The sequence below is a fragment of the Balaenoptera ricei genome, chromosome X, assembly GCF_028023285.1.
Source record: "Balaenoptera ricei isolate mBalRic1 chromosome X, mBalRic1.hap2, whole genome shotgun sequence".
In the NCBI taxonomy this organism is placed as follows: Eukaryota; Metazoa; Chordata; class Mammalia; order Artiodactyla; family Balaenopteridae; genus Balaenoptera; species Balaenoptera ricei.
Window position 1 is genome coordinate 34,515,614 of NC_082660.1, and position 12,896 is coordinate 34,528,509.

A 12,896-nucleotide genomic window follows, 5' to 3' on the forward strand; every position below is an offset into this window, starting at 1 on the left:
TGTTTGCTCTTTAGTTCTTCTAGGTCCTTGTTAAACGTTTCTTGTATTTTCTCCATTTTATTTCCAAGATTTTGGATCATCTTTACTATCATTACTCTGAATTCTTTTTCAGGTAGACTGCCTATTTCCTCTTCCTTTGTTTGGTCTGGTGGGTTTTTACCTTGCTCCTTCATCTGCTGTGTGCTTCTGTTTTCTCATTTTGCTTAACTTACTGTGTTCGCGGTCTCCTTTTTGCAGGCTGCAGGTTCGTAGTTCCCATTGTTTTTGGTGTCTGTCCCCAGTGGCTAAGGTTGGTTCAGTGGGTTGTGTAGGCTTCCTGGTGGAGGGGACTAGTGCCTGTGTTCTGGTGGATGAGGCTGGATCTTGTCTTTCTGGTGGGCAGGTCCACGTCCGGTGGTGTGGTTTGGGATGTCTGTGACCTTATTATGATTTTAGGTAGCCTCTCTGCTAATCGGTGGGGCTGTGTTCCTGTCTTACTAGTTGTTTGGCATAGCGTGTCCAGCACTGTAGCTTGCTGGTCGTTGAATGGAGCTGGGTCTTGGCGTTGAGATGGAGATCTCTGGGAGATTTTCGCCGTCTGATATTACGTGCACCTGGGAGGTCTCTGGTGGACCAATGTCCTGAACTTGGCTCTCCCACCTCAGAGGCACAGGCCTGACGCCCAGCCGGAGCACCAAGACCCTGTCATCCACACGGCTCAGAATAAAAGGGAGAAAAAAAGAAAGAAAGAGAGCAACCAAACCAAAAAACAAATCCACCAGTGGTAACAAGTGCTAGAAACTATACTAAAAAAAAAAAAAAGAAACGGACAGAAAGAACCCGAGGACAGATGGTAAGAGCACAGCTATACAGGCAAAGTCACACACAGAAGCATATACATACACACTCACAGAAAGAGAAAAAGGAAAAATATATATATATAGTTGCTTCCGATGTCCACCGTCTCAATTTGTGATGATTCGTTGTCTATTCAGGTATTCCACAGCTGCAGGGTACATCAAATTGATTGTGGAGATTTAATCCGCTGCTTCTGAGGCTGCTGGGAGAGATTTCCCTTTCTCTTCTTTGTTTGCACAGCTCCTGGGGGTCTTCTTTGGATTTGGCCCTGCCTCTGCCTGTAGATCGCCTGAGGGCGTCTTTTCTTCTGCTCAGACAGGACTGGGTTAAAGGAGCAGCTGCTTTGGGGGCTCTGGCTCACTCAGGCCCGGGGGAGGGAGGGGTATGGAGCAGCAGAGGCCGGCAAGACATTGCACTAGCCTGAGGCGCGCCGTGCGTTCTCCCGGGGAGGTTGTCCCTGGATCACGGGACCCTGGCAGTCGCGGGCTGCACAGGCTCCCAGGAAGGGCAGTGTGGAGAGTGAGCTATGCTTGCACACAGGCTTCTTGGTGGCGGCAGCAGCAGCCTTAGCATCTCATGCCCGTTTCTGGGGCCCACACTGATAGCCGCGGCTCGCACCCGTCTCTGGAGCTTGTTTAGGTGGCGCTCTGAATTCCCTCTCCTCACGCACCAGGAAACAAAGAGGCAAGAAAAAGTCTCTTGCCTGTTCGGCAGCTCCAGACCTTTTCCCGGACTCCCTCCCAGCTAGCCGTGGCGCTCTAGCCCCTTTCAGGCTGTGTTCACGCCGCCAACCCCAGTCCTCTCCCTGGGGCCTGACCTCCGAAGCCAGAGCCTCAGGTCCCAGCCCCCGCCCGCCCCGGCAGGTGAGCAGACAACCCTCTCGGGCTGGTGAGTGCTGGTCGGCACCGCTTCTCTGTGAGGGAACTTCTCTGCTTTGCCCTCCGCGCCCCTGTTACCGCGCTCCCCTCCGTGGCTCCGAAGCTCCTCCCCCCCTTCCCGCCATCCCCCGTCTCCGCCAGTGAAGGGGCTTCCTAGTGTGTGGAAACCCTTCCTCCTTCACAGCTCCCTCCCACTGGTGCAGGTCCTGTCCCTATTGTTTTGTCTCTGTTTTTTCTTTTTTCTTTTGCCCTGCCCGGGTATGTGGGGAGTTTCTTGCCTTTTGGGAGGTCTGAGGTCTTCTGCCAGCGTTCAGTAGGTGTTCTGTAGGAGTTGTTCCACGTGTAGATGTATTTCTGATGTATTTGTGGGGAGGAAGGGGATCTCCACGTCTTACTCTTCTGCCATCTTGAAGGTTTTCTCTATTTTTGTATGTCTCAAAACTTGTTTTATTTACCTTTTGATTTCTTCTTTGGTCCATTGGTTGGTCAGGAGTGTGTTGTTTAATTTCCATGTATTTGAAATTTTTCTGGCTTTCCTCCAGTTATTGATTTCTGCCTTCATAACATAGTGTTTGTAAAAGATGCTTGATAAAATTTCTGTCTTCTTGAATTTGTTGAGACTTATTTTGTGGCCTACCATATGATCAATCCTAGAAAAATTTTCTCTGTGCTTGAGAAGAATGTGTATTCTGTTGCTGTTGGATGGAATGTTCTATATATGTCTGTTTGATCCATTTAGTCTATAGTGTTATTGAAATCCACTGTTTCCTGATTGATTCTCTGTCTGGATGATCTATCCATTGCTGAGAGTGGGATATTAAAGTCAACAGGTGTTATTGTATTGCTGTTTCTCGTTTTATTTGTATTAGTATTTGCTTTATATATTTAGGTGCTCCAGTGTTGGATGCAAAAAGATTTACAATTGTTATATCTTCTTGATGAATTGACCCCATTTTCATTATATAATGACCTTCTTTGTCTCTCATGACTATATTTAGCTTAAAGTCTACCTTGTCTGATATTAGTATAGCTATCCCTGCTTTCTTTCAGTTACCACTTGCTTGGAATATCTATCACTTCATCCTATATGTGTCCTTTAAACTAAAGTTGAGTCTTTTGTAGACAGCATATCATTTGGATCTTGTTTTTTATCCATTCAGCCATTCTGTCTTTTGATTGGAGAATTTAATCCATTTATGTTTAAAGTAATTTTTGATAGGTATTGCCATTTTGTTCTATTGAATTCTTCAGCCATTGTATTCTTCAGCTCTAAGATTTCTGGTTTTTTTTTTTTTTTGATAGTTTCCATTTCTTTCTTGAACTTTTTGTTTTGTTTGTGTACTGTTTTCCTAATTTTCTTTAGATGTCTATGTGTTCTTGTAGTTCACTGAAGTTCTTTAAGAGGATTATTCTGAATTCTTTCTCAGACAGCTTATAGACCTCTGTTACTTTAGGGTCAGTTATTGGAGCTTTATTAGTTTCTTTTGGTGGTGTTATGTTATGTTTACCTCTTTTCTTCGTGATCTTTGATTCCTTGTGTTGTTTAAACAGTCTCCTCCTCCAGACTTTACAGGTTCACTTCTGTAGGGAAAGACCTTCACCAGTCATGATAGCTTGAGGCTACTGGACAGGTCAGCTGGTAGCCTTCACAGTCAGCAGGGCTTGCTGTTGGGGTCTCTAGTTGGATGAAGCAATTGCTTGTGCTCTGAGGTTGGGGGGATGCCACTGGCTGGGCTCCACAGTTGGGTAGGCCTATTGGCTGGGCTCCATGTTCAAGCAGGACCACTGGGTGACCATCTCCCTGTTTGGGTGGGGCTACTGGTTTTGCTCAGCAGTCAGATGGGGCCACTAGCTGGCTTCTGCAATCACCTCCAGTTGGGTAAAGTCCCAGGCTGTGTTCACTGGTAGGGTGGTGCCACTGGTTGGATTCCATGATTGAGCAGGGCTGTGGGTTGGGTTTAGCAATCACCCCTGGTTGTGGGGAGTCTCAGACTGTGCTCCACCACCAAGTGGTACCGCTGGCTGGATTTTATGTTTAAGTAGGGCCCCAGGCAGGACGTATTGGTTCGACGTGGCCTCAGGCTGTGCTCTGCGATTAGGTGGGGCCGCAGACTGTGCCCTGAAGTTGAGCAGGGCTGCATTCTGGTGTTCCTGATCAGTAGACTGTGCTCTGCTGCTAGGCTGAGCTTCCTTGTTGGGTGGGATCACAGGCTATGCTTCTTGGTTGGACAGGATTACTGGCTGGGCTTCCTGCCTGGGCAAGGCCGCAGACTGTGTTCAGCAATTGGGCAGGGCCATAGACTGGGCTCCTCTGCTTATCAGGGTTGTAAGGCTAGGATCCATGGCTGAGTGGGATTGTAGGCTGGGCTCTCCCTCTCTAGCAGTCCCATAGGCTGGGTTCCCTTGTTGCCCAGGGTCACTGTTCCAGCTCTCTGGTTTTGCAGGGCCAGTAGCTATGCTCAGCAGTTGGTCAGGGCTGCTGTCTTGGCTGCCTGATCAAGTGGGGCTATACGATGGGCTTGTGGCTGCTCTAGTTCCCTGGCCAGGCTTCCTGGAAGGAGAGAATGGAGGCTATGCTCAGCACTTGGGCGAGGCTGAGTATTTGCTTGCCTTCATAGGCTAGATGGTAGAACAGGCTTCATTTCCAGTCTGGCCCATTGATTGTGGGTCCAAATCAGGTAGAACTACCAACTGAGCTCCCTAGCCAGAAGGGGCCACTGGCTCAGCTCTGCAGACGGCCAGAGTTGCTGGCTGGGATCTTTGCTCAGGCACTGATATGAGCAGGAATGCCACTTGCCAGGGCCTGAGCACTGTTTGCTGTAAGCCCCGCCCCCCTTCTCCATCTCTCTCTGATCCCCAGTAGTCAAGCCCAGCAGATTCCTCTGGTGATCTCCATGAGGGAAGACCTGAGTGGGCCTCCTGGGAAGTGTCCCATATGCTGGGGGAGCTGGATGTCCACCTCGGGCTCTCTTTTCCCGTTATGGAATCCATATTCCCACTTCTCCCCACAGGGAGGAGGGTGATGTGGTCAGGGTATATCCAGTCCTCTCACCCTTCTAATGTGCTCCTTCTCAGTCTCTGTTGTCCAGCAGGGTGCTTCAGCCTTACCCTCAGGTTCTAACATCTTCACAATGGAGTCTTCTCTATGCATAGTTGCTAGGTGGTCTTCTTGTGAGGGGGACTGAAGTTGGGAATGATCTATGTGACCATCTTGATGACATCACTCTCCTCTATATGCTTGACTTCAAGTGGATTATATATTCCTTAACGTAGTGATAAATTATGTCTTATAATTTTGCCTCTCTGGTGCTTAGCTCCATACTGGGAATGTGGCAGGTGAACAATAGATGTGTGGTAGTTCTGTGATTAAAGCCTGTGAGAAAATAAAGCATTATAGTATAAATTAGCTTCGGTGTATGTATTTTCATAAAGAAACAGAATTGCTGCTCCTCCATGCACACCTGCATTTGCAATATGTATTTTTTTCCTCCAGAGTTTCTGTTGTCAGTAGCTCATAGTTATTGATTCATACTGTTTATTGGTAGTAACTCTGTGGGCTGCTTTGCTGCAGGGATAATTTGATTAGAGGTACTGCTGTTTGACACCATTCAGGAAAACATTACACTATAAATGGTATTGGATTTGTCACAGAGTGACATTGAAGAGAAACCAGGGATAGGCAAACTAATAACATGCTAGCCTTGTTATTAAAATTGGGCCTTTTGGCATTTTTGTCCACCATTTTTTGTTGATATCACTGCCTTCCTAAGAGATAAGCTATGTGACCAATTTGATGACTTTTATTTGGCAAGGGCAGAAACTAATGCCAGATAAACAAGGTCATAGTAAGCTGATGTAGGGCCCATGCTTCCAGAATACTGTGTTTCTGTCCTCTGAGGTTAGATATCTGTTTTATTTAGGTAAGGGGGCAAGATTGGAATGCACTGAAATGAAATGCTCATGTTGACAACATAAGTTTTAATGGAACTTGAATCTGACTGTGTGTGTGCTGTGTTTTTTACAGTGAATCATCATCCAAGGACCTACCAGAGACCACAAGAAAACATGGGGAGAAGTAAGTTTCTCTTTACTTTTAAATAACTTAGATTCTCTCCACATTAATCCACTATATCCAGGAAATTAGATTTGCAACTCAAGGCTTGTATTTGGGTTTTTTTGGTTTGTTTGTTTGTCTGTTTTTTTGTGGGCACCTAAATCGTATTTCTGGTTAGTGTTAGAAAGGTTTCGTTTGAAGCAGGGCTGTGCAGAAAAAGACAACAGATCACACGTTGCTCACTGGAAAGGGTCTTTTTTTCCCCCTGCTCTTTTCTGGACATCTTCCAGTACAGGGAGAGAAGGCTCAAACATGATATTATATAAACCTGCCCTAATCCCAGCTTCTTTACAACTCTTAGCAAAGTAACCCATATGCTGCTAATGGTTTCTGAGCCTTGCTGATAATAACATAAACAAAAATATGATGGTACTATGCAACCAATGATAGTAGTAAAAAATTCATCTGTGAGCTTGACTTATAAATGGCTTTGGTTGCCCCTAAAATGTTTAAGCCTGGCATTAAGAAGCATTAGATGAATCCTTTTTATTTTTCTTTTCTCATAAGGCTATTATATGGGCAGTGAACAATAGACAAATTTAAGGTCATTTCTTTGTTAAGTTATTAATAACCAGCCACTGCAGTGACTTCATAAATAATTCTAATCAATGTAGACCATAAAAATCTGATGCTATAAAGGACCTCAGAGGAAGACTTGGTGTTGGGTAAGTATAATAAGAAGAGTACTGGACATAGGTCAAAGACCTGAATTCAAGTTCTACCTCTACTATCTTGATCAAATCCTACCGTTCCCCTAAACTTGTTTGTTCATCTCTGAGGTGGGATTAATAACATTCTGCACTATTAGCCTCAGGAGACTGTGGTTGTCATAATGTGATAATATATATGAAAGCATGTTGAGAACTCTGAAGTATAATGGAAGAGTGCAGTGGTATGCTCATTGCTGTCCTTACTGAATAAGTATATCTTCATTGGTTATGTCTTTTCAGTAGTTAAAATGAAGTTATTTGATCAGATGCCTCTGTAGGCAGCAGGGCTGGGACTAGGGTTGTGCAAGTGACAGAGAGTGCTTCCTTATGTTTATGCTCTAGGCATCTTTCTCGCCCCATGTCAGTATGGGCCCTGGTAGGCAGCCCCAAGGATTATAGATAGAAAATATCTTCGTGAACCTTGATGAGCCAGCTTTTGTGTGTTTTCTCCAGTGCTTCCCTGGGTATTCTGGTTCTTTCCCAACCTTCACAAAAGATACCAATCTCTGATAGTTTAGAAATTTTTAAAAAATGACTAAATAAAAAAAACTGGTCAAAGTTCTGGGACTAATCCATACCACATCCTAACTCCAAGTCAGCTGTCAACAGAACCTTCCAGAGTGACTCATCATGGTTTGATCCTCACTTTCTCCAAGCTTCAAGTGAATTTGGAGAATGTTGTGATGATTGGATTTCATCATGGCCATATGGCGAAGAAAGCTGCGCTGAGACAGGGCAACACATTCCTTCTTGTTTTCATTCTTCCTTTTCAGAATGGTCATCAGGTTATTAGCAGGGAGATCATTCGGTGCTTGCTTTAAAAGGCGCCCCACCAAGTATTTGTTTAAATGGTCAGGTAATTAATAGAGTTCTTGCTAAAGGACAGGGCATGGTACTGTAATCTGCAAAGATGGGCATGTTTCCAACCTGGAGATGAGATAAGGGAAGTGCTTCAAAAGAAATACTACTTTTACAAACACATGGAAGCCTGTAATAGCAGCATTTTGACTGTGTTAAGCACTTTAAAAACATCCTTAGAATCCTGAATCTCAAAGAATCTATCCTTTACACTCTAAGCTTTACTTAGTTTGTCTGATTATACTTGTTAATTGCTGAAAAAAAGGATGCTTAGTGAAAAAAGAGGTGCTTCTGTGGGCTCTTTTTTTCCTTTTCTGGCAGTGTACAATGGAGTTTTTAGTGGATTTGGCAAAGATTCTCACAAACATAGCTCAATGTGTCATACAAAGGGACAGCAGAGGAAAATATCACAAAGACATGGCACTAGCCTCATTAATTAAGGAGCCATGAAAACAAAGAACACAGCTGGGAAACCATACAGTATAGATGAAAAATTAAAATGAAATTGAGGTGAATTTCTTTTAGTATTCTTTGATACTGGATGAAGAAATTATTTATAAATATGTGTTAAAGGACTCATTCTTTTATTTATGTGATATGAAAAAATTCATAAACAAATTCTTACAAATTGTGTCCGTTGTATGTGGCATTGAAATCCCATTTACTATATAGGGATTTAGTATTTAGCTAGAATTTAGTATTTAGGACTTTTATGAATATATAATTATTTTGATATTAACAAGTATCTGTAGAGCATTTCATAACTCGTACATATTTCTCCTTCATTATCTTATTTGAGTTGTAAGAGAACCCTATAATGTAAATAGGGATTATTATCTTCATTTTATGTATTATAAAACTGAGGGTCATGAGAGAGTCTTATCTAAAGTCCACAGTTTATAAATGAAGAGTCAGAAGACAAACCTAGGTCTCCTTATGTCATATCCAGTTTTTATTTTCTTCCAACAAATTGTATTCTGAACACCCTAGTCATCAGTGTATAAAGTTGATTAAAAACTTAGGAGCTATCTGATGCTGTGAAAGGTATGGAAGAAAATATTTTCTTAGAACTACGATGATATTCATGTTTCTCACAGCATGGGGGAGTGAGCAGATAGGAAAAGAGAAATGGCTCAGTGTTCATCAACATTTATGGTAACAGCTAAAACACGTGTGTCAGATAGTGGAGTGCCTCAAATATCAAAATCCTCTGAGCAGCGGTGGTCCATGGCTGCAGTAATTCAAAGGCAGCAGCAGTGATTGGCAGTCACCAAGCTAGATAACAAGATAATTCAACTCAGACGCTTGCTGTACACTGCCCACAGTGGGAGGTGCCCAAAGTAAGGGGCGTAAGACACCACTTCTGTGGTGAAAGTCACCCTTCTTGATTGATAGGTTTTTATATTTGTGGTTCTTCATAACACAAAGAATAAAATACAGCATGGAATACCAGAACAGCATGTAGACAACAAGGGGAGATGCTGTTACAAAAAAACAACAGCATGTATAAATAAAATTATGTGTAAGATTTTAGTAGAGAATTAACGTTTTCACAAAGAAGAGAATGTAAGGATTTTGCAAATATGTATATATAGGCTTACCAAATATTATGTACATAATACTAGAGAGTATTTATCAGTAATCATCTTCAGATGGAAAGTAAAACTTTATCCTACCTTTTCATCCCCGCCCCTCCCCCTACCCCCCTGAATAACTGGTACATTCACGATAAAATGACAGAAGTCTCAGTATTCCACAAAGCAATTTCTTGGGAGTTGTCTTGCTAAAAAATTTGGGGGTTGTTTTTGTTACAATGTTTGAGTAGAATTTGACTTTGAATCACACCTATTTTCCATCTGATTTTTTTCTGTCAGAACACACTTCTCTTACTGCATATTTTAAGTGCTATAGCAGCAATTTATGGTATTTATTACTCTAATATGCAGTTATGATGGCTAATTTCACTGTCTTTACCTTAATAACAAAGCTTCTGGAAGAAATTCATCATGTTTCCTCAATCATAGCAAACCACAAGATGTTCCTACTTGTCTTTTACAAAATAGGAATAATATTTAGCCATGAATCTTCAAACTGATTAATTTTGCTTTGTTGTATAGAAAACAATATCTGGAATAGCTGAATGATAGCAGGCAGACAGGTCTTATTTGTGAAGAATAATTAACATAAAAATATAAAGATACCTTAGCATTTTTTCTGTTTCTCCTCTTTCAGTATTTAATCTTTGGAGATAGCTTTTACCTAGCTTAGGAGGTAACCCTAGGTCTATAAATTCTTAATCTGCAAAGTCAGTTTCCATCTTCATTTTCCATGCTTAATGGTAACATGCCCTTGATGTCCTAGTATACATGAACATATTGTTGTGCTGTAGAGAAACAGAGACAGTGCTACCAGTTACACTCTTTTTTTATTATTATTGAAACATAGCAGCATCATTCCTTTGGGTCACTGGACGTACTTGGCTCCTTTAGTTCAAAGAACCCAAACATGTCCCCTCCACTTACTAAGACTTAATGGAAGGAAAGATGGTTTATAGCTACCACAGTAAATTTCTAAGCTCTTTGAGTCACTGCTAAACTACTGTTCAGTTGAGGCCAATCCTAAACTTTCATTCTGAGCATACAGCTCCATGTTTTCAAACAGGGAATGAGTGTTCAAACTGACAAGCCTTGTAAAGTGACTGTCTCGTAATGTAGTGCCTAATTTTATTTGACAGCTCCCAGGTTTACAGTTCAAGTGAAGGCACACATTTAAAGACAATTATTTCATTTTCTGGCCTATATTAAATCTGAGAGTCTCTCTATTATGGTAGCATATTCATGCCTCTGCAGTTCAGATGATGTCACCAATTTATCGTAAACCCTTGTCTAGCTTCATAATTTTATAACAGTAAAACAAATCTGTTTGGGGCTGACAACAGCCATTATTTTTTCCTGGCAAGTTTTCCCATCAGAAAAAAAATGAGCTTACTATTTAAGGGTCAGGCTGCTTTTTTTTTTTTTTTTTAAACTCATTATAGTGCTTGATGCTTTTTGTCTTTGATGCAATCCTCTCTGCCTTTTACCTATTCAAGAAGAAAATAACTTTGGTACGGAAGTTTAGAATGGTTTCTCAACCTTAGCACTACTGACTTTTTTTTAAAAAATTGAGGCAAAACACATAATGTAGGCAAAACAATTCACATAACATAGAATTGACCATTTTAAAGTGTACAGTTTAGTGGCATTTGTACAGTCACAATGTTGTACAACTATCTTGTACCAAAACATTTCCATCACCTCCAAGGGAGACCCTCTACCCATTAAACAGTCAGTCTCTATTTCTCCCTTCCCAGGCCCTGGCAACCTGTGATCTGACTTCTAGCTCTATGGATTTACCTATGCTAGATATTTCATTTAAATGGAATAATACAATATGTGCCCTTTTGTTGTGTCTGGCTTTTTTCACTTAGCATAATGGTTTTTAGGTTTATCCATGTTGTATAAGTACCTTATTCCTTTTTATGGCTGAATAATATCCCATTGTATGAATATACTACAATGTGATTAGTCATTCATCAGTTGGTGGACATTTGTGTTGTTTCCACCCTTTGGCTATTCTAAGTAGTGCTACTGTGAACCTCGATGTACAAGTTTTTGAGTATCTGTTCTCAGTTCTTTGGGGTATACATGTAGGCATGACTATTGACATTTGGGACCAGGTAAGTCTTTGTCGTGGGGCCTCTCCCCACTACATGCCAGTGGCACCTACCCCCCCAAGTTGTGAGAATCAAAAATGTATCCAGACACTGCCAAATGTTCCCTGGGGTGCAATGTCTCCCAAGATTGAAAACCACTGATTTAGAATAAAGGGAAGGAAATCTTTAGAGATAAGCCATAATTAACATATTATGATTTTCATAGAAGTAATTCAAATCTAAAGGAGAGCACTAGAGTTGGCCCTCTGTGTCTGCAGGTATCCACGGGTTCCACATCCATGGATTCAACCAACCATGGATCAAAAATATTGGAAAAAAGTAAAAATTCCAGAAAGTTCAAAAAAGTGAAACTTGAATTTGCTGCATGCCAGCAACTATTTACATAGAATTTACATTGTGTTTCCAACTATTTATGTATCACTTACATTGTATTAGTTATTATAAGTAATATAGAGATGATTTATAGTATATGAGAGGATGTGCATAGGTTATATGCAAATACTATGCCATTTCACATAAGGGACTTGAGCATCTGCAGAATTTGGTATCCATAGGGGGTCCTGGAATGAATCCCCCATGGCTACCGAGGGACAAATGTATATGGTTGTCAACAGAAATAATCAATAAACTGATCTATGATAGGAATAGAAAGAAGTTTTATTTGAGCCAAACTAAGAACTGTAGCCCAGTAGACAGCAGCTCAGATAACTCTGAGGAACTAGTCTGGAGAAGCATGGTTTTGAGCACAGTTTTATATCTTGTCAGAACAAAGAACATCAAAGAAGTCAGGGATCCATTCCTTCAAGATTTCAAAACAACAGCCACAACAAATCAGCATATACACAGGGACTCAGTATGGCCTTCGCACCTGGGAAGGGAGTCTTATCATTGAAGGCATACCAGCATTGGTGACCCAGGAAGGGAGGCATTTTATCTTTATTTTTAACATGGACATTTTTTACTTCTGGCCAATGCACCCTTTTCTTTAAGGATTAAGGCAGATGTACAATGCATGTTTGACAGGCCACAAACAGGCTGTTTTAGTTAGCATAAAGTTCGAGTTAAATCATATATAAGCCAGAATGACTTTCCCATACCGCAGTATGTGAAATTTTCTTCCATTATGGTTCTAGAAACCAAGGTGTAGTCCTGGTCCTATAATCAAGCAGCTGTGTCCTTGGATAAGTCACTTAACCTCTGGATTTCAGTTTTCTTGTCAGTAAAATGAAGGGATTGAGATGGATCAGTGGTTTCCAGTGTTGCTCAGTGAAGTGCCAGGTTTTCTAAAGGGGTCCCTGAGGAGCCACTATGAGAGAAGGGGAGGAAAAGAGAGCACTCCTGGTATGTAGTACCTCCCCTTCAGACAGAGCAAGCGAAAGTTTGAATTATATCATTTCTAGAGCAAATTCACATATAAATAACATTGATTTCACCAGCAAAAAGTCATTTCTGAAATCCATGTGCTAATTAACAAAGGCACTAATTTGTCAATGAGACTCCATTTCTGAAATCCATCATGCTCTGCTGTTTGTGCACAGAAGAGAAAGATAGCTGAATACTATCTTTGAGTGCTGTCTGAACAACCACCTCTGAAATGTGGCTTTTTGATTAAATGTAGTATGTGTTCTATTAGGACAGTTATTCACTCCTAACATCTAGATTACAGCTAACTGTCACATAGATAATACCATACTGTCTATGTTGACAGATTGTGAAGCATTCATTATAACATAGAGTTATATATTTAAAACTATATTTCATATTTGCTGAGTCTCTCTACATGC

The 12,896-nt window shown here is 41.4% G+C and overlaps 1 protein-coding gene across 1 annotated transcript in view; it reads left to right on the forward strand.

Moving 5' to 3' along the window:
* PRRG1 (proline rich and Gla domain 1) overlaps positions 1–12,896 on the forward strand; it is a 142,898-nt gene that overhangs the window by 51,583 nt on the left and 78,419 nt on the right. Inside the window, exon 2 of the mRNA XM_059911288.1 lies at positions 5,740–5,790. Within this exon, the coding sequence (XP_059767271.1) occupies positions 5,781–5,790 (10 nt within the window). The 5' untranslated portion in view covers positions 5,740–5,780. The remainder of the gene's footprint in view (positions 1–5,739; positions 5,791–12,896) is intronic.